The sequence below is a fragment of the Astatotilapia calliptera genome, chromosome 22 (genome assembly GCF_964374335.1).
Source record: "Astatotilapia calliptera chromosome 22, fAstCal68.1, whole genome shotgun sequence".
Lineage (NCBI taxonomy): Eukaryota > Metazoa > Chordata > Actinopteri > Cichliformes > Cichlidae > Astatotilapia > Astatotilapia calliptera.
In genome coordinates this window covers 8,798,339-8,820,587 of record NC_137442.1, presented here as the reverse complement: position 1 = coordinate 8,820,587, position 22,249 = coordinate 8,798,339, and the positions used below count along the sequence as shown (strand labels likewise).

Sequence of the window (22,249 nt, the reverse complement as noted above, 5' to 3'; positions counted from 1 at the left end):
AGCGTGTCAAATGACTGGGTATAGCACTTGATTTTTATATAGTGCTCCTCTTACCTCATGTAGTGTATTTTCGTTGTTTTTCCTATCAGCCTACCTTTCTGACATGTCTCCCCAATGTGATGTTTGTGTAAAGTTGGTCAGAAGGTTCCTCTGTGAGTGCGCATGCGCCATTAGCGTGCTGCCTGCTGTAACCCCTAATTTCCCTCGGGATGAATAAAGTATTCTGATTCTGATTCTGATTCTGATATGCAAGTCCTATGCAAACACATAATTATATGTGTTTGTGCCCCACAGACCTGCATTCTGTCAGGGAGGGGGAAATGGAAAAACAATTATTTGCCTTTGCAATAACTTCAAAAACCCACGAGAGGCCTAAACAAGATCTCAAGGATTTCTCATGCTTTATATGTTGGTCATGAAAGTGCACAAGGTGGTCACTATATGTTCTTGCATGTACCAGCACACCTGCTCTGCTGCTTCTGCAGCCCCATCTGAAATTCCACAAGCAGGCAGTCTTTAACTTAACATCCTACGCTAACCAGATGATGAATGGCTCTTTCAGGGTGAAAATGGCAGCAGTTTAATGTAAAATGCTCGTGAGGATTAGACTGCACATAAATCTTGATTTCCATGTGCAGTGTCTTACAGCAGCGCGCTGATCACTCCTTTGCAAGTGACGCCAAGAGGAACAGATTCAGCAGATAAAGTGGGTGGAAACTGCAGATTAACGCTGTTTATGCTCATTTAGTCAGTAATAGATGACGAGGGCACAGTTTGAGTGGCACGTTTTCTTTTAAGATCTGTTACCTTAACATTTCATAGCGTGTTGTGCTGTGCTGTGTCATTCCAACTCAAGTTATTCCACTGTTTATATTCAACAGGATGCTCGCCCTGGCTCACATTGTGCAGGATTAGCTTTTGCATTGGATGTTTCATTCCAATCACTCGGAGCTCGGCAGTTTGGCGTGGCTTGTTTTACTCTCTCGGATCTTTCGAGGTTCTCTGCCAGCTTCTCTAATTGGCCTCTTTTGCCTCTGGAAACCCCCAGTGAGAGAGAGGATCTCCGCTGGACCCGTGCGGTGGTCGGACGCGCAGATGCGTCAGAGCGAAGGAAGGGCGGCGCGTCGGTGCTGAGGTGATCCCCAGCTTTAAAAGCGCACAAGTTCTCTGTGCGCCGAAGCAGTGCGTCACGGAGACCCAACAGAGGCAGGATCCCCCAACAAAGAGTCAGATATCTCAGCACAGCGACGAAGATAGCCTTTCTTAGCGCAAACGTCTGCATCCTAGTCATGACCTTATTCCACGTGTTTTAACATTTCGTCGCTTATTTTTCTTCCCCCCACTTTGAATGCATTTCCCCCCCCTCCTGTATCTGAAAGAATAGAGAACCATCGTTTTTCCCTTCCACCGAAATAATTTGTGATTTCTGATCGTGGTGAAACAGCGAGAGAGGATCCTGAGCAACAGCTGGGGGAATTTATCCGCTCCACTATATGGATAAGGAATCGTATCCGCCTGCAGCTGTACTCAGAGTTTGATCTCAGAAGTTGCTCTGCTCAAAGGGGAAAATGAAATCTGCTGAAGAGGGTGAGTTTGACTTTTTGTCTAGGCTTCCCCATCAGAGTGTTTAGTTTATATTTTATTTATTTATTTTTAATCACAGCGAGGTGCGGCTATTAACGTGGCATTTTTTTTTAGCTTCTTGTCAGTGCCTGACACTTTACACCCGCATGCAACACATTAAACTGGGATGTGTCGTTGAACCGTGGGTCTTATCTACACTATCTCAGTATATTGTAGTTAATTACAGTATTAAAGCAGCGGTGTAGCTATTTAGTGAGTGCCCCTCCCTGCTGATTTGGACGAGGTGGGCGTGGTTCTGTTGCTGTGAATCTCTCATGACTAAAAAGTGCGCCCAATAATGTTAGTCGCTGAGGACTGACAGGGCATTGTGGGTAACAGTGTGCTAGTGCTTCAGAGGACAGTATTGAGCAGAGTCGTTTGATGGTGCAGCTAGCCCCCCTCCCCTCAAGGCAAACTGTCAGGATGTCAGCTAATTTTAGAAAACACACACTTCAGTGCTACTGTATCACTCACCACAAGCAGGATTTTAAATGTAGGCATAATTTTCTTTTATTACAAGGAGTCATATGGTGCTGCATTGATGTCATAGTCTTTATGGCTGGGCCCCTAATTCTCTCTAATTTACAGCAGACAGGAGCTGCGGTGACTGCATATGTCTGTCTGCAGCCGCCGTCTCCATGCGTATCAATGTGCCCTGCATGCTGTGGTCACACTCAGCCGGCTTCATGCACCATATAACCACAACTGCCTTTCCCATGTCAACCCCCCCGCCCTCTGCACCTAATTGTGACCTCAGCCATCACCACAGATGGGCAGAGTTTCATGTGTCCCAGCGGGAGCACTGGCACAACACCACAAGCTTCTCCTGGCTTGGTACAGCGTGCACCTTTACGGCATGCAAATAAACGAGTCATGTCCCTCCTGTGTTTATTTTCGATGGCTGCTACAACATGAAACGGGCCAACAAAAGCATCAGTGTGTTTTCATAATGTTACAGTTTATGGGCACCGTGTGCATTAAGTGGTATAAATCTGGCAAATGTGGAGTGGAAAAAAATTACCTGGTTTTGCTTTTGGTTATTTTTAGACTGGAGTTATTTTTGGCTCCTTTATTCGGATTTCCCACCCAATTTGCTTTGTACAATTTGGGCCATTCAGAAAGAGTTTGTATCACTGGCCTGACTGGCGTGTTTTGAGATCCTTTTCAGATGAGGCGATACCTTTTCAACTTGCAAACCTTCTGCCTCAGGAAATGGTCAAGGCCAGATCCAGTAGGCAAGCTGTTCTTTTGCCATTACAGCCAACGCCTCTGCAACAGCTCTCATAAGACTTAACTTTGGCATCGGTCTCCCTCACAGTGAGTGCAGCCAGTGAATGTGTGTTTGATTATCATGGTAACAAACTCAATCTGTTTGCTTTCCAGATGCATATGGCTACACGCCAAACGTCAGTCTCTCTCTCCCATTGGGCAACCCTTGTCTTCCCTCCCAGTACCACAGCCTGCAGTCCAGCCCTGCCATATCTGTCTCTGTCAGCGAGCCTCACAGTTATGACTCCCAGGATGACATGAGAGCGGCCGGATACTTTTCATCCACAAGCATCCGCCCAAACGGAGCCCCGACCTTGGAGAGCCCTCGTATCGAGATCACAGCTTACGGTCAGTTTCCTGAGGATGAGGTGGAGGAAAGCAGCCTTCCTGTTGCTAAGAGAGTCAACTCCATAGTGACACTGACCATCCCTAGTGCAGATGGCTACCGTGACCCCAGCTGCCTGAGTCCGGCCAGCAGCGTCTCATCACGTAGCAACCTGTCCGATGCATCCTCCTATGAGTCAAGCTTCTCCTACAATTACGACAACTCACCCCAGAACTCCCCCTGGCAGTCTCCCTCTGTGTCCCCCAAGGGCTCCACCCTCACCCTCCCCAGCGACGGCTGCGCCTCCGGTGGCTCTCCTCGTCACTCCCCCTCCACGTCCCCTCGCACGAGTATAACGGACGACAGCTGGATGGGACAGCGTGGCTCCAGGTCCAATTCCCCCTGTGGTGCAAAGAGGAAGTACAGCTTAAATGGCAGCGGAGCGCCACAAAAGCACTTCCCTTATTCACCCAACCACTCCCCAGGTCTGTCCCCACAGACATCTCCTCGCCTCAGTGTCACAGAGGAGACCTGGCTGCCAAACACCAACCAGTACACCAACTCAGCCATCCTGGCAGCCATCAATGCCTTGACCACAGATGGAATGACTGACCTTGGAGAGGGAATCCCCATGAAGGCCCGAAAAACCAGCCTGGAGCCCAGCACCACCATCAACCTGAAGGTGGAGCCTAGAGGTGAGGAGCTGAGCCCTAGGGAGCTGTGTCAGGATGAGCACCCAGCAAATCGCATGTCCCTGAAGAAGGAGGGCTACTGCGGTGGGTTTCTGGATGTACCACAACACCCATATTCCTGGTCAAAGCCAAAACAGTATGTCAGGTAAGGATGGTGGTTTACTCAAGCATGAAAAAATGCATTTAAATGTAAAATTCTTTTAGTATTTCTGGCATTTGATCAGATGTGTTGTTCAAAGACCGTTATTCTTTCACTATGTCTGGAACCGGAGTGAATTTTGAGTAAGGATTAGTGTGTTTAAGTATCTTTAAGCTACTGGCTTTATCACATGCTCTGGCGTATCGCAGTGTCCACATTCTGCACATTCTACCTTGATAAGCCCATCTAAAATAAGCCCTCCTCTTGTTAAGGTGACATGTTGAACATGTATTTTTTTTTTGCCACTACAGCCCATCTTTGCCAGCTCTCGACTGGCAGCTGCCATCCAGCTCCGGGCCGTACAGCCTGCAGATCGAAGTGCAGCCCAAGTCCCACCACCGAGCCCATTACGAGACAGAGGGCAGCAGGGGAGCAGTGAAGGCTCTGGCGGGAGGACACCCAGTCATTCAGGTCTGCTAGAACCAGTGCTTCTTATTTGTATTTTGACTTACAGTGACTTTATGTGAAGAATAATGTTTTTCCTTTGTATCATATGAGCATTTTAATATGCAACGCAATCTAGAATTTCAAAAGAAAGTGACTTGAAAAACAAAGAGATTCACATTTATCATCCACTGACTGGGAACGAAGCTTCGGTTTCCTGCGGTAATCGGAGCAACACATGGTTCGACCATTAGGCTCATTTTTACTCCGGCTCCTTACCTCGTCACTTCTCACCTCAACACCTCCCTCCTCTTGTCTTTTACCTCATGTGTTAAAAAAGATTAGAGCGACATGTGTTTCATGACCTGCCTCTTATGTTATTTAAAGATGTAACATTTCTGAATGGAATACCATAGGTATGCTATTAGACAGACCAGTCCACTCAGGCAGTCAGTTCCTGTCCAGACGAGGGTGACTCAGATTTTTCCATTGCGTTTTCAAGTGCAACGCAGACAGTTACGAACTAATGTAGCATGGCCAGTAAGAGCTTAGTCATGAGCTTTAACCACAGTAGCTGTGGTGGTTGAGTCCAAGAAGAAAAAATGTGGACATCTGCAGATGTTTTGGTTATAAACCCATCTGGTCCCCCCAACCATTACGCCACACCGCTGACCTCAGTGTTTGAATAAATAAAGGGTCTGCAGAGAGGCGTTAGACAAAGCGAGTGTAGGGAGTTCTGTTGGTTTTATTAACACATTCTGGCTTTTTCTTAACACGTTACAAAAAGTCAACGAATTTACTAGACACTCTTGTGTTTTTCCTTCGCTTTTGATAAAATATTTTTTTAGACTAAGCAGTTTTGCATGTTTCTTCGGGCATCAGGGAATTCTTACATTGCTAAAGAGTGATTTTAATGTAGCCAGTTTGTGAACTGCTGTTTTGAAGCCCTGACGTTGGTATATGGGGCATTGCTTTCTTGTTTTTTGTTTGTTTTGTTGTGATGAAGACATGCCCATGTTTAGATTAGTTGTCAGGGAGTGCTAACTACTACCTTGGTTAGCAAGGTGTATCTGCATTTCACTGGGATAGAATTAGATGCAAACTGTGGCATGAAGGTTTCCTTCCCTCACAAACTGACTCTGACTCCTTTGTCTGTTTTAATCCAACCAAATACTGAACAATATGATACGGCGCCGATTACTCAAAGCAGCCTTTACTAACATGAATACAATTTAAACTGGTTATAAAAAATCCCGTCTCCAAACTTGCCCATTTAATCCAGTGGCTATTAACTCATCAGCCTCAAGTGGCCATTAGAAGAACTGCAGTTTTTCTGCTGCTGAGGTTGCTGTTTGATTTCATATCCATGCAACATGTTCACTCTCAACACATTTGGACTTAAGTGCATTAAAATAAGTGATAATAAAATAAGCTGGACTGGATATTGATAACTATGTGATATAAAGTTTTATTTTGTATCATGAAAGGGAAAGAACCAGCAGCATTCTAGTCAAAGAGCCCTTAAATCTATTTAACAAAGAGCTTATACAACTGTGTATTTATCTGAGAGAGAATTTTGGCATTTTTGTTGAGTGCGCAAACTGCGCAATAGTGACAAAAAGTCTGTCAACACAAGTTAAAACTCTCGACCTTTGAGTGCGTCACGGATGAGGAGGAGCTAGCTGTGGCTAGTGATGGTGAGGATGGAGGAGCACCAGGAAACAATATACAAATACTCAATTTTAGGATGTTTTGTTTTTTTTCCTGTTGCTAATTTTGTAGTTGAAAAAGTTTGCCTGTGATTGATTGCAAACAGCATTCGTCACAGTTGGTATTAAAAATAGGATGTAGTGACGTCTTTTTTCCTGGAGTGATCTTACTAAAAGGTTAAAAGTAATAGTGTTTGAATGGAAGTCTTCTGTTTGTTGGACAGAAATATTACATTTGTATGCAGCGTTGGAATAGAAAAATCTGGAAAGCAAAACACGTTGTATTAGCCATAGTGTCGCAACTACAGCCGCACATCTGTGCGAGGCTCACCATGAGAAGGTGCTAATGATTTAATGACAGGGGTCTGGGTTCACCTCAACTGAAATAGAGAGTGTGTGTTCTCTTTAAACCTCCCCCCCAACTTTTTCTGCCAGCTACCACCCCAACCACACAGACTTCCCTTTGTTTAGGAAAGTTCCTCTCTGTACGGCTGACATCATCGCGCCCTGCGTCCTGCGGAGGCGGCAGCAAGCTAAACCACACACGTTTCTGGCAGGCTGTGATGGAGATATTGGAGGGAGCCTCAGACAAGGCAGCTCCATCTCTGCGACTTCCTGATTACACGGTGCGCGCAGCCTCTGCCGCGGACGCTGGCTGACGAAGCCTCTGCGGCTCGTCCCGTCGCTTTTCTGACTCAAAACCTGCCCAGACTTTACAGAGTTTATTCTGGAAGGTCCTGTTCAGTGTGGTACACGTTTTCTCCACCCCTAGCATCAGCACAGTTAAGCTGGCTGTTTTCTGTTCTTTTTCAATGCCATCACTGCTGCCTGCCTCAACCACACCCGCCCTTGCACCAGCAGCAGACTGAAGAATGCCCCTCTGAAGTGCTGCGTCCAGTCCTCACCGCAGCTTATGCTCAGGGTTTCAAGCTGTACTTTGGTGGAGAGGAAATGCTCTGTATTCATGTCTGTGAGGTCCTCTTTTTCACCCTGACTGAAGTAAGCTTTTATGATCTGACCAAAAAGTACCCAACATGCTCTTTTGAAGTATGTTTTTGTAGATTTAGATGCTGTTATTTTGGCGTCATGTGCTTTTTCTTGGCCTGTGTAATTAGCAAATGCCATCTGAGACATACTGGGTTATCTCTCTTTGAAAATAAAGATGGAGGATTCCCATTTATAACCATTTTAGAGTTGCTGGGGCATCACAGGAATGGAAAGGAAGCGCTGGTCACCCTCACCCGGCCGGAGTCTCGGCATTCCTCTTGTGGGTGATAATGTGAACTGGGGAGGCTTGGCTGCTTCGCCAGCGTCAAACTGCCAGAGTGAAAGAGCAGTGGATTTACATGAAGCTGTATCTCAGTGATTTTAATTGCATCAACAAATCATAACTGTTGTCTGCTTGAATTGCTTTGTAAAAACATATGATTCAGATCACGGAGCAGAAAAACTAAAAGGGAAAGGTTTCTTAATTTCATGATTGCTGCTTGTGTCTTAAAATGATGGATGATGATGCTGACATAAATTACGAGCATTTCTAAATGGATGCTTTGTAAAGGTTTGGAAGCAAAGAAACCAAAAACAGCTGAAAGCAGTCAGATGATATTATCAAGTTTGATTATTTCTATTTGTCTAGACTTTGTTGCTGATAATAATTCAAAGCAGATAATCAGTAATCTGTAAGTAATTACAGTTTGAGAGTAACTAACCTCGCGAGCAGACTACCTCACTTCATCACACTCCTTCCTGCTGCCTGAATAAACAGCATTGCTAGGCAGCAACCCATTTCCTTACACAAATATACGGGGCTTTCGCAGGCTCTTAACCCTGACAGGGATCCTCCTCCAAATCACATGTTATGCCTCCCCAGTCTGAGGCTTTCACTCTCATTGTGGGCGCTGCTCGCCTCGAGTGCTCCCCTTATGTAAGTGAAAAGTGCGGTCTTCATTTCAACATTTCCACACTGATTGTTTCAGCCGACACTCTTTTCCAAAGTGCCTTATAATTAGTCGGGGTTGAGTGTCGGCCTCTATTACGCTTTGACGGGTTTGTGGATGACGATGTGCGTATAGTGCTCGTTTTATAACACTTTGCTTGCAGACTCAGACCAGTTTGACTCTTAGAAGCTCTTAATCAGTCAAGATAAAGTGCTGTTCTGCGTGATAGCATGCAATAAAGTCTACTTAGTTAAACTGTATTTTTGAATACATTTGAATACTAATAGCCCATAGAGAGAGGAAAAAAACGTCCCAATACTTGACCCTGAATGGCCGACACTAATTCAAACCTGATTACTGGAGGCATTTCAAGTGAAGCAGAATTGCTTAATGTAATTTAAAAGATGGAAAAACTTTAAGACTGTTTAGCCAAACAGGAGCAAGTCCAGCTGGGATGTTTTGGTTAAAGATGGAGGAAATTTAAGAGCCTAAAAAATTACAGATTGGAAAAAAAGAGCACTTAAAAAAAAAAAAGAAAGTTCATTTTTATATTAATCCACATGTTGATGTTTGCTGAAACATATTAATCATGGTTTAAAAATAAAAAAAATGTTGCTTTTCTCTGTTTAGTTTCCTCAGTTTAAATTGACAGTGGTGTAAAATGTCGAGCCTCACTCATATTTACTTAGATGTAAACATAAAACTAATGTTAAATATTCTGCTGTAATTCTTCTGCTGCATTGTATGGATAACATACATAACTCTCTGACAGAGTGTCAATAGTAGCCGCTGTTCTCAAATTTCAGCACTGCACTCCCAGACTGCACTCTGCAGTCTGGGAGGTTGAGGTCATCCTGGCAGGAGGCCTCTTGTCAGGCAACACCTATGAAGGTCTGGGATTACTTTAGATGCTCTGGGACGAGCCCACCAACTGTAGCAAGCAGTTAACTTGACCCTGATTGTCCCTGTTTGGGTCTAAACGGCTCGACCTTGACTTTTCCAAAACACTGCCTCAGTCATGTCACAAGGCAAGCATGGTGCTCACAAATCACAAAGCTGCAGACTGTAGGTGTATTTTACCGCTCTTTGGCCCCATGAGATTGAGCCACTGTTGGATCAACATCTTGGCAGACCTGACATGAACTCGTAGAGGAAGTGGGCACAGGCTGTTGGTAGTAAATTAAAGATGAAAAGGGTGATGATTACACGGTCCTAAAAGGCTACTTTGTTGGAAAGCCTGACCTCTGAAAGACCTGCGTTACGTTCTGACAGTTTGTAAGCTTGACCGCACATGTCCGTCGTTTCTTTGTCTCTTAGCTTCACGGGTACATGGAGAGCGAACCCCTGACTTTGCAGCTGTTCATCGGCACAGCTGATGACAGGCTGCTGAGGCCACACGCCTTCTACCAGGTCCACCGGATCACAGGCAAGACGGTGTCCACCCCGAGCCACGAGGCCATGCATAACAACACCAAGGTTCTGGAGATCCCACTGCTACCAGAGAACAACATGCGGGCCATGTGAGTATCGCCAGACTAAAAAAACAGCTCAAGACTTGACTTGGACATCCAGTCTCAAATTGTTTAAGAACTGGCGTGCACTGGAATGAAGCACTGGTTTTAAACTGGGATGAATCTGATTGCCAGTGAAACCTTTTAAAGAGTAATTTGAGACAATGGCAATGCCAGTCTCAAGTCATTAACCAAGAAAGCACATTTTGTACAAGCCCATGTCACGTTCGGTCACTGACAGGAAATCCAAGTGAAATCTGCTGTCCCTTGAGAAATTTCCTTCAAGTCCATCAAGAAAAGTCATGCCATGCATTGAGTCAGCTGAAACAAGTCCAAGTCAAATCTTTTAATTGTCCACGAGCAAGCTGCAAGTTAAGAGTGGACAATTTCGTCAATGTTCCCTCAAAGCTCTCGCAATCAAGTCCTTTGACTTGTTTGATTTTGCTTTCAAGTCAACATTCGACTTGAATATTTTAACATTTAAATCTTAAATGAATGACTTAGATTTCACAGCAAGTACACAACGAGTCCAAAAGACTTGAAATAATAATTCTTGCTATGATGGAGTTTAGTGCAGCCAGTAAACACCAGCTGCTGTGGTAGCTGTAAAAATGCATCTTCACTGTTATCATATTAAAGGGATACTAAAATCACGGGAATTTATTTCAACAGAGGCATCAGTCTGGTCTGGTGAGAGGGGAATTTCACTCCTCTCGAGCTTCTAAAGCCTCATCAAAGCATGTTAGATTGCTGCTTTTGATTTATCTGTGCATGTCTTTGAGCTTGCACGTCTCCTTTAGGGCTTTAGTTTTGCTCTTGAAGTGTTACTCTCCGCACACAGATGGGTGGCTTTTCCCATTTTATGAGCTTCAGAGATCAGATTACTGGGAAGTCTTCGGGCTGCTAACAGGGGACCCGGGGTCTCTGTCTGTGCTGCAGGTAGTAACATCCTGCTACCATCAGCACTTCCCCTGCTTTTTAATGGATGTAACACATAAGCTCCACTTATACAACGACTTCACCTCGGGGTTTCTTCACAGTACTGACAGAGTACACGAAGGGTTTTGTGGTGGATTTGACATGTGCTCCAGTCCAGTGTGACGTATATATGTTTCATAATGCGGTATAGGATACAGGCGTTATTATATCCCTGGAATAGTTAATCATGATGATTTAGGAGGAAAAGTTTTAAATTAAATTGTTAAGCAACACCAACGCAGATTTGTTTTTTGCGGCTAATGAAGCCACAAGAGTCGAGTTGGTATGAATTCAATTAACTCTTCATAAATTAGTGCCTTAAAAGAAATAAAAGTGTCTTTTTTTTGTCCTCGTCTTCTAAAAAAATGAAAAAACCCCAAAACTCACTGACGAGATCCCTCAGTATGTGATTTTTTGCAGTCAGTCTGTTTGTGTAGGCAGAGAGCAGAACAGCTGGGGTCCTTAGCATCAACACCTGATTACTTCACCAGTAAAGCAGACCCTGGTGTCTGCCCAGAAGAATGTAAGGGAGTGTCCGAGTGTGTGTAAAAGTTGACATTAAGTAGGCTTTGAGGAATGCAGCATCAAGTAGCAGAGCGATGGAAAAGCCAGAAACCGTTTGGAAAGGCCTGAGGTACTGAAGTATGAAAAAGTTAGAGGAGTTCAGTGAAGAAGGGGCTTATTAAGTGTCCGATGAAGACTTTGACTCCTCAAAATACATCTTATAGCCAATTCCTGGTGGTGAGATTTGTGCAGGGGCAACAATATTTAAGGAGCCGGCTCATGTGAATCAAACAGATTCATGAAAAATTGAATGCTTCCAGGCGTTTTTTTCTTTAGAGCTTCAGTTTTACCCCAGAGCAGGTCCACTGAGGCGTAAAAGCTCTGCTGGGAGTGGGGATGTTAATCTTCTGTTGACAGCCTTCTTCGGGGCTACAGTGATGAAGTCCAGAGTGAAAGTCTTTGCTACATAAATCCTGATTAAGTGTGAGATTATATATGTCATAAACGGACCCAGCAGACTCTTTGTCTTGTGTCTTTGCAAACACAGAATCGACTGCGCGGGAATCTTGAAGCTGCGTAACTCGGACATAGAGCTGAGGAAGGGGGAGACCGACATCGGACGCAAGAACACGCGTGTGCGGATGGTGTTCAGGGTTCACATCAACCAAGCCACGGGGAGAACGGTGTCTTTGCAGGTGGCATCAAACCCCATCGAGTGCTGTAAGTACATCCACTCATATTTGTCCTGCTTTGAAAATGCCAAACTTGAACTCATCAGCCTTCTACAGTCGTTTAAAGGGCTCCATTAGCGTGCACACGGGTAGAAGCGTAAGATGGTGTCACTGATCCCAGCAGGGAAACTCATTCTGTGCATTTAACAGACTCTAAGTATTACAAGCAATGAGCATCCACCATGATGCATCATTTCCAGTTGTAATTTTCTAAAAAGTCATTTTGTTAATACCGGTTCATTTGAAGACTTTATTCCAACTGAGCACCGAATTCTAACAAAATAAAGTAAATAAAGAAAATAGACTACAGTCTCCAGAGATTTCCTTCTAACTGTGACTGGCTGCTGGCTCACAGGTATGGTGTAAGAATCTCCTCACATACCTGCAGTGCAACAAGACATATAAACAAGCTTGTCCTTCAAAATAAAAGCACTACAAGTAGAATTATGATTTAAAAGATGCAAAATCAGTGATTTTTTTTTAATTTCTTGAAAAATTATCTGGATTATGTGATAAATATAGCGTTAACAATTAGACCAGTTATTTGTTTAAGTTCCTTTGATAGGCAAATTCACCTAACAAGTTTGTGATGGCAGGAGAAATCATAGGGAACTCATACAGCCTAGCACCCTTTTACCACAAGGCGCAGTGCTGACCACTGAGCCTTGTGCTGCCTAAATGGCTGTCACACCCCTCTAAAGGGTCAGAAGTATCCACTATATTTAACTTAATCAGTGTGAGACAACTCTTCCGTGTGAATGGGTGCTTTGTACCAGACGAATATCTCAACATTTATTGGATAGACAGACACTCACACAGCTGCTGATGGGGATGCAGACAGGCTTGTTTTTGTGAAATACTGTATCGTGTTCCAGTTTTAGACTTTTAATAATTCCTCAAATCAAATGGAGTGAGATTAGAAAGATAACAAAAGTCCATGTGACTGGTGGTTGTAAGTGGATGCCGCTCGATTCAAAAAGATCACAAGACCGAAGGACTGGGCAGTAGATTAATCAGAAACGATGAGAACTGATTAATCCTTAATTGATTAACCAAATTGACGTAAGCTTCTCAAATCTGAAAATGTCCGTTTTTTCTTTGCAAATCAAATTTCGTTATCCGTTTCTCGACCAGATCAGAGAATATTAATGAGCAACGTTGGACTGAGTCAAAATTATGAAAGAAGAGAAAAGCTGTAGATTCCCTGATAAAGATAAAAGGAAAAGATGCAGCCATGTAACGAGAGCCACTGAATGCGGTTCATGTGATAGTGAACTACACTTTAATGTAATGGTATTAACCCTGTAAAAGCGTTTTAAGCCTGGCTCGATAAACCCCATTGACTGCACTGCACTGGAGTTGACCTTTCAATGGACCGGGCTAAATTCAGGCAGATCAGCCACTTCATGTGGTTCTGGCACCAAGGGCTGCCACACAGATTAAGTCTTATGAGGTAAATGAAAGACAGTAGTTAAACCATGAGCTCAACCCCTTGAAATAGACCATTGTTAGTTTTTGAATGACTGCCACAAAGCAATTGTTTTTGACCAAAATTCGCCTGGTGTGTGAGCGAGGCTGAAAATGACACACAGGCGAAGAGCAGCAGAGAGATGTGGGAGAGATTGATCGTTTCCAAAGACAGGGAATTAGAGTTTTATCAAAATCAGAAAACAGCAGCATCAAATTACAAAAAGATGATTCTCATGTGAGGCGAATATTCAGCCTCTGTTTATTTATCCAGGTCAATCAGAATGAAATTACATGGGCTAAACTTGGCTAAGACATCAGCTTTACATCTAGCTGAAGACAGAACAAGGTTTGTGAGTATTTTGTGGCGTGTGATAGAACGTTTTGGAGGGGGGAGAAAAAAATGAAGGCAAACAAGGAATGAGAAAGACAGGCCAAAAGTTAAGAGTGAGGCGTAAGGAGGATCAGGAGAGGAAATATTTGAGAGGAAACATCCTCTATAATTTAAGGGAAACACAAATAAACACAACATGAAGCCTCTCTATGCTTACTGCCAAACAGGGATCTTAATTTTAACATGGAGAAGTTGAGGTTTACAGCTCTGTGAAAGCTGTCTAGGTAGTGATTCAGCCTCGGTCTGGATGCTCAGGTCTGCATGGGGAGTGGGTGTGTATTAGCTGAGCGATGAAGCCCGGTTTGTTTTTTCCCTCCCACAGCTCAGAGATCAGCCCAAGAGCTGCCGCTGGTGGATAAGCAGAGCCTGGAGACGTGTCCCGCCCCCGGAGGGGAGAGGATGCTCCTCGATGGACACAACTTCCAGCACGACTCCAAGGTGGTGTTCGTGGAAAAGGCTCAAGGTAAAGCCGGAGGAGATTTGGGAGTTTGCGCTGTTTCATCTCAGTGCAGCAGTGTGTGTATGTGTGCGTGTGTGTGTGAGTGTGTGTCTCCCTTTCTCTGCTGTTGGAGAAACCCCAGGACTGCTCCTCCCCTCCCAGCTCCTCTCCTCCCCCCGCCGTCAAAATATCCTCCATTCTGCCAGAGTGCCACATGTGGTGCACATTAATGCGCTGTATTTTTAACCCAGCAGATTTACTTTTGCAGAAGTTTCCATTGCCTGTTCAGCAGAGGAATGGATCACAAATGCAGCATGTGTTGCGTATGTGTGTGCGTGCGCATGTAGGTGGGTGGCTGTGCACGTGGTGTGGACACTTTTGTGTGTGTGTGTGTGTGTGTGTGCCTTGCATCAGTATTTGTTTCTCTTTTTCTTACGTTAAGCCGTTTTGGTTAGGAGGGAGCGGGGACTGCTCCCAGATGTTGATACGACAACGTTTACAAACAGCAATTTCCTTGATTAGCTTTAGCAAAGCAACGTGAGGTACAGTTTGGGCCAAGGCTGAGCAATGTAAACACGTGTGATCCTATCACGACGGTGACTCATTCAAAAAAAAGAAAAAGAAAGGAAGCCTTTTCATTGTTCCACCTGTGGAAGAAGGAATTCAAAGCTGCACGGGCACACAGGCAGCCCGCCTCCAGCACTGTACGATGGAGTAGTGAGATTGTTTATTAACACTCGGAAGAAGAATCTTTTTCCTCTCTGCGCAAACTCTTTGTTTAACTCTGATCTCATGAGGTGAAAAGGGCAGATCAGAGGCAGAACTAATGTCATGTGATGAATTAGAGCTGACACCAGAACCACTTTTTGGAGCACGACATGAAACTCTGGGTTGAACAGAAATGAAAAATATGCAATATCCACTTTGTAATAAACTGATGTTAGCCTTGGAGTCTCATAGGAATTGTCCTGACACCTATACTTTTCATGTTATACACGCTTCCTCCATATAGTGTAGTTAAAAACAACAGTGGATGCATTTTCATTGTTATGCAGATGATACCGATCTATATTTATTAATGAGACCTGATAACAAAAATTAGTTTGTGCATGTCTTGAAGACATAAAGGTTTGTAATAACCCCAAACAACCTCATAAAAATTGTGTCCTACTGTTGTAAAGAACCTGGGACTCATTTTTCACCAGGATATATGTTTCTATGCAGACATTAAACTAATATTTAGGACAGCTTTACTAAAACAGAAACATCCTCTGCCATCCTGTCATGCTGAAAAAAAAAATCATGCATTTTTCTATCCCTAGACTGAACTATTGTAATTCATTATTATCAGGCTAACATAAAATTTCCCCGAAAAGCCTTCAGTTGATTAAAACCCTGCAGTTAGGGTACTAAGAGGATAAAGTTCATGTTGCTCCCATATTAGCTTCTCTTCACTGGCTCATTGTTAAAACCAGAACTGAATTTACGTGCAGTTGTCACACAGTGTGTTGCTAGCTAAAGGTCCAGCTCCTGTATTTCACAGGGAGAGAAGGGAAAGAGAGCAAACTTCACTCAGAGATGGAGAAAGATAAGAAAGACAGGAAGAAGAGCGCTTGATAAACTTGAAATTTAAAGTTTACATTAAGTCCTCCTGTTTTTAAATCTGATATTGGCTCTGTACATTACGTATTTTTCATTTGTGAAACATGCTGCAAAACAAACCGGGGACTGTAAATTTGACTTGAATTTAATAGAAAGGTCCATTCTGTTTTTTAAATTTAGCATTAAAGTGATGCATAAAGTGAGTATAGCATTACTTACTCACTTAAGGCAGGTTACAAAACAAGGCTTTGCCTGCAGTCCTGGAGTATGAGCTGATAACAGCTGATCTCAGTGCTAGCCCACAGCAGAGCTATCAGTTGACACGTCTTTGAACATTTTGTAGGCACATTTTCTTTAAGCTGATTTACCCTGCTTCTAGTTGATTCTGCCTCTGCAAGCTGCTTCACAACCCACCTCTTCGTTTCAGTGCTGTGCCTGACTGAATGAGCGTCATCCTTGTTATCGCTGATGTCTGTTCTGTTGTGTACCGAGCTTTCACCCCTGCCTTATGCTTTCCATATATTCACATGGAAAAGATGGATGTCCCCAAATACAATAATACCACAATAATGTAGATGGAAATCTTCCTTTGTGTAAAGTGATACTGGCTGAATTTTAATCTAACAAACTTTCTTCCTTTATCTCACATTTCAAATGTATAGCCATAGTGTATTAAATTATTTAAAAAATATATAGCTTGTTGAATATTTAGATAAACCACATTGCAGGTAGATATGAAATGTGGTTGAAAGCTTCAGACACAAGTGTGAAAGTGCTGTCAAACTACTGTCTACTACCTAACCTTTTCATCAATACCAATTATCTCTATAAATGTAACCTTTTTAGCTCTGCCTCCTGGCGTTTCATCCAATCAGTGTGTCCTGCTTGGCAAACCACATATTTTTGATCCTAAATTGAGCAAAGCATTAGTTCGAACAAGCCGTGAAATCTGCCTCAGCTGTAAACTCGCCAGATGAGCTGCTCTCAGAGCCGCTCCACAGTAGCTGATCGTCCAGTTGATATTGAACTGATATTTAAGATAAGCTTCAGAGTGGACTATTTTATCTGCTTTAACCTGCCGTCAGTTGCTGGACATCTATAAGCAACTTGGCAACCCATCCCCAGCCCAGCTCTTCCTTTCCATGCTGTCTCTGACTCATTAAATGCATGTGTCATCTCTGATGCTTGCTCTGCTTTGAATGGCTGGTTTGCTGCTGTTTCTGCTGCCTCCTGTTTTCCATGTATGAAAGAGCAGGAAGATGCAGTGACCACGCCTTATGCTTTCCACGTATCCTCTCGAAAGGGTGGAGAGGTTCCAGAACAGAACCATGTTGCTGAATATAAATTAATAACAATTTGGCTGAAGCAGATCTGACTGAATTGTGTGTTTCTGTTTGACCCAAACTCTGAGCTCATTGTAAATACATTCATCTGGTTCATTTACAAAGGAAACAAAACAGAAACGTCCAACATGTTTGGGTCTTTAGCTGCTCTGGTTCTCCTTGAGCTTTGAATCTAGCCGTCTTTAGGGCCTCGTGGACTGATGCTTATGGGTGTGCTCCCTTGTTTTTGATGAGGGTTTCCCTGCGTCTGGCACCAGCATCAGATTCCTGGGCAATCCTACCATGGAAACACCCTTGAGCCAGGCTTCCACAACACTGCCCCCCCTCCACTTCCCTCCATCCGTCCACCTCTTTATCCAAGCTGCTTCTTTGCCACCAGCTCTCAGTTCATTAACTCTATGAGCTGCGATCTCCCTGTGGATCAAACTGGTTCTTCTTTACAGCTGCTCCCTGTATAAACACACAGATAAATAGAAACAGTAGACTAGTAGAGACGTCATTACTCTCTGGGGTGAAACGGCATCACTGATATAATAAGATACTAACTAATAAGGCCAAGGACTAAAGGCTCAAATCTGCATATTTAAAAAAAATATACAACTCATCTCTGTTTTCAAATCTTCATGTAGAACATGTACGCTCTGGAAAAGTTATAGACTTTTATTGTTTTTTTTTACTCGTGCCAAAGCGGAGCTCTGAGAAACCATTTAACAATCAAACTCATAAATCCGGAGTGGTGGATTTTGTTGCCATAAAGGGCTTAAGCATTTATTTTTACCGATGGACAATTTTCCTGCAAATCTTCCAATAAAGCGCTCTCACAAAGCTGCGGTAACAGAACATGCGGACGCTGACAGATGCAAATATTCCTGAGAGTTGTGTTTTTGCATCCGTCCTGTACTTGCAAGTGAATACGTCTGTGTGTGTGTGTGTGTTTTAGTCAGAGTTTCCCCTGCAATTATAGCCGGGATGAGTGACCCTGCCTTGAGATGCCAACTTGCTAAAAAAAAATCAATTTGTTTTGGTTTTTGTTTTAATGTCCGATGGATTTTTTTCCCCTCTTGCGGTAAATAATGAAAACCTTCTGGAGTGCGAACGTGACAAGAGAGGGTGACCTTGAGACCTCGTGTTTTTTGTGCATGTGCAGTTTCATGTTTTTGAGTTTGTTTTTGTTGCTGCCCGTGACTCACGCTCATGAAGGAAATCCCTGTTTTCCCATAGAGACCTGCACACTCTGTCACCTGCTCTTTAACACACAGTCTGAAAACACAAACTGGCTTTGCTTTATCTTGCCTGCATGTCCCGCCTTTAGCAGAAATGGCCAAGATAACATCGGTTCAGCTGCCACTCGTGACTACAGCCAATCAGTCATAAGAGATTACTGTATGGCTTTGGTGCTGCAGACATCAGCCTGTAATCTAAACCTAACTCGATCTCACCTTGCTTTCATTTGCAAAATTACTGCCCAGGAGATGCTTTCTGTGATAAGTCGCAGCCACTCCATGTGGGAAATTAGGCCCTGCTGTCCTCTAGTCACCTCTTTGTGTTGATTAGTACTGGAAGACTTCATTTGTTGTCAGCAGGAGTATAAACTGTACCTTGGTTATTTAAAAAATAGATATGCACCGATAAAAGTAGACACATTATGTTCCGTTTATGCTGTTGTAGTGTGGATGCTTATGTTAAACGTGGGCAAACGTAGACATATTGGAGTCAGCGTATGTACTAATAATCCCTGTGAAACAAGGCTTTGGGTTTCAGGCCGCTCTAAAAGCTTAGGCTCAGACAGATTTTTCTACTCTTGGCTCTGGATGATGTCAAAGAGAGCGGATATCTCTAATGTGGTTTTGTCAGAAGCTCCACCCGCCTGTGCTCAAAACTTCTGTTTATGAAGGGCTGCTAATCAGAAGACTGCATACCCTTAAAAAGAAAGCTATCTTTAAGGGCGATGATCTGAGGCTCTGCGCCGAAGCCCAGCTAAAGATAAACAAGGATTATTCCGAGCTGCGACTCAAAGAAAATGGAGCTAGAAGTGAGCATCGCAGGTCCAATATAAGGTTACAAAATGTGACAAGTTTGTTGTTAAGTTATAAGATGTTTCATAACCTTACCTCATAACCTCATAACCAGCCAGGATCTTTCTCTCTCTCTCTTAAACCTTCATGTTTAATCCCAACCAGTCATTGGAGATACGCCCTCGATGAGCTTGATTCTGCTGAACATTTCTTCCTCTTAACCCTTTATTGGCCAAGGGACCATATGTGCTACCCTATTGCATCTGAACAATGAAAAAGAAAATAGAAAAAAGTTATTAAAGTTAAACATAAGTTCTCCAATAGCATGCTAGGGTTGAGTATTTGAATTTGAATGAGAACTGCTGTTGCTTGGGATCCAGCGATGTGGAGAGTTACGCCCCTTTATGACCAAGTTCTAAGTTTTGTTGTAGTCTTGTTTTTGTTGTTGCTGTTTTTGTTTTGGTTTAAGAAGCTGGTTTGATTTCATTCTCCCAACTGTTTTTTTTAATCTGTTTTAATCATGCTTGGACTATATGACTAACATGATAAACAAACCTCTCAGACCCACTTACTAGTTTCCAGCTGCATCACATGGTCTTCATTTAGTAAATGGTGTTGACTAATGAAGCTAAAAAAGGATCTTCTTGGGGTTTTTTCTGTCTACAGTATTAGATTTTAGCGAGGCCTGCTGCGTCACCTGGATGCTGACATTTCCCCCCCAAATTTGATGATAACTGTATAGTTCAGAAAGCGTCCATTTGAAACGATAACAACTGGACTGTTTCACAACTGCAGTTATCTGAAAATAATGCACACCGTTGATTACTTTCACCGGGTCCCTCCTTTTATTTGCTGGAGTATTTTTAATCAAGTGTGGTTCTGCACAGTGTTTCCCTTCAATGATTGATAATAGCGAGAGATCCTGGAGGAAATCCTTTCAGAGGAAAAACCCCAAATGAAAAGAGCACTTTCACATCTGGCCTGGTATTCTGGAGAGCTGCCTGGTCGGCTGCAATCAGCATCGCTGCGAATAACAATTTCCCTGATCCATCAAACCTACAGCTATGTTTTCCTTGAACCATCTTCCTCACCCGTCGCTCTTTCTGTGAGCCGACGAGTTGGAGCTCCGAGCAGGTAGAAAAGCCGAGCTTTCCTCGTCTGACGGGAACACCCAAACAATTTTGTCTAATCGTTCTTGGTCAGAGCAGCAAGTAAGACGAGCTGAAAATTGAACTTGACCGCGCTGCGTTGCTGTGAGATGGTTTCTAAAATTACCGGTAGAAAACTGCAGACAGCCCTCCTTCTTTAAACTAATGAGAGCTGTGAGCGAGATGACAGTAGCGTAATGACAGTAATGTACCTTGGGGTGAATGAGTTTGTTTTAACTTGCACGCTCTGTTAGCTGTGCTATCTTTTGAGCGGTGGTTTGGTTTGGAGGGAGGGTTCCTTTGCTTTGGTGGTGCGCATGGTCGGCGCACTTCACTTTCATTAGATTAACAGAACAATGGCTGTTCAGCGGTTTGGCTGCTTCGGACACTTTTGAGAACAATGGCTATTTTTCATAAACAAATCAATTACAGTCACATAAACAGATGAGATGATGTTTTCATAAATTATAGGGTATGATTTCTTAAAAAAGAAAGAAAAAGACAGCTTTTTTGAGAAACTCCAGAGATTGATTTCTCTATGAAACGGGTGACGTTGTGTAGTGGCAGGCGCCGCTGTAGCTTTAAGTGGTGTTCTTGAGGGCTGGATGTCAGTATCTGCTGCCATTTATCAGATTTGAGCTGGCCTCAGTTTGCAAGCAGCTTCCAAAATCCAAATGTTTTCAGGGTGGTAAGGAAGAGGTCTCAGTCGTCAGTCAGAGGACAAGGGAACTCTTTCAGTGTGCCACATGGACTTGGGTAGAGCATATGTTTATATTTACTGTACGTTATGAGGGCTTGGGCACATGCCACCCCGCTGTTTCACTCTGGGCACCAGAGTTTTACTCCACCCAGCCTCAATTAAGACACACAAGGAGCTGTTTGAATCTCTTTCTAAACACAACATGACAAATAACTGTATTGTATATTGTTTGATCCCCCTCGGCTGCCATGACTCTTTGCAGCACACCACCGCTGTGTCATTGACTGCTCTGTGTTATGTCTGCTCTGAGAAAGTAATGATTTGTGTAGACCGTTGCTAACAAAATGTGAATTGTACGACTTCTGAGAGGCTGGGACGGTGCCAAGGCCGGTGGAGCTTGGGCGTTGTGAGAGCTGGGGAGGGGTGCTGGGTTTATATGGTCGAGGTGGTTTTAGGCTGAGTTGTTTAACTTAGATAATATTGGATATCATCCAGCACAGTGGGCCAGAGAGTTAGAAACCAAATTGTGCTCGCTGAAATTTGGTGGGAGGGGAGCTGGAGAGAAACTGCTGCCGAAGTTTTTCATTGGATCGGTGCAGGCTTTGCGCAGATGTTGCCCTATAACTCTGGAACATTCTGTGGTTATCAATTACATTCTGTGGTTATCAATTATCCGGTACAGTCTTTTCAAACAAAGGCATCCCACGCATTCAACTTTTCAAAGCTCTTTCTCTCTCTTTTTTTTAGCTCTTGAGAAGTTTCCTGGCAGTAGGTAGCTGGGCACCGAGAACAAATTGCTCAATTCAAATTTTCTATCTCTGTGATGATGTGAAAAATGATGTGCGTGAGTCAGAGAGAGCGAAGGCAAAAGCAGACGGGGAGAAACAGACAGAGACATTGAGGGAGATCTAAAAAACATGTTCATCTCCTGTGGATTGACAATGACTGGAAAGGCTTCCCTTCTGGAGAGCTTCCCGAAGTGAGGAGACAGAGTGGGGTTGAGAAAACAGACAAACGCGCAGATTTTAGTGTTAGTCACGTTAACTATTTTTAAAGTTTGTCAGCGCTGCTTACGTAAAGATATTCTTTTCACTGAGAACTTCCTGTATGACGAGCTGTTTTTCTTCTCTTTTCTGTTTATAGGGAGGTTTCTTTGCCATATTGTTTATAAATCTTATGTTTGAATCATAATACCACACACCAGTCTGTGTGTGTGTGTGTGTGTGTGTGTGTGTGTGTGTGTGTGCACTTCCCATAACTCTACACCTTGCATCTGTAC

The 22,249-nt window shown here is 43.4% G+C and overlaps 1 protein-coding gene across 1 annotated transcript in view; it reads left to right on the top strand.

Moving 5' to 3' along the window:
- Positions 1–1,176: 1,176 nt before the first annotated feature.
- The window catches only part of nfatc1 (nuclear factor of activated T cells 1), a 46,850-nt gene continuing 25,777 nt past the window's right edge, over positions 1,177–22,249 (top strand). Inside the window, exons 1-6 of the mRNA XM_026156793.2 lie at positions 1,177–1,587; positions 3,007–4,054; positions 4,360–4,519; positions 9,456–9,658; positions 11,679–11,851; positions 14,046–14,186. Of these exons, the coding sequence (XP_026012578.2) occupies positions 1,569–1,587; positions 3,007–4,054; positions 4,360–4,519; positions 9,456–9,658; positions 11,679–11,851; positions 14,046–14,186 (1,744 nt within the window). The 5' untranslated portion in view covers positions 1,177–1,568. The remainder of the gene's footprint in view (positions 1,588–3,006; positions 4,055–4,359; positions 4,520–9,455; positions 9,659–11,678; positions 11,852–14,045; positions 14,187–22,249) is intronic.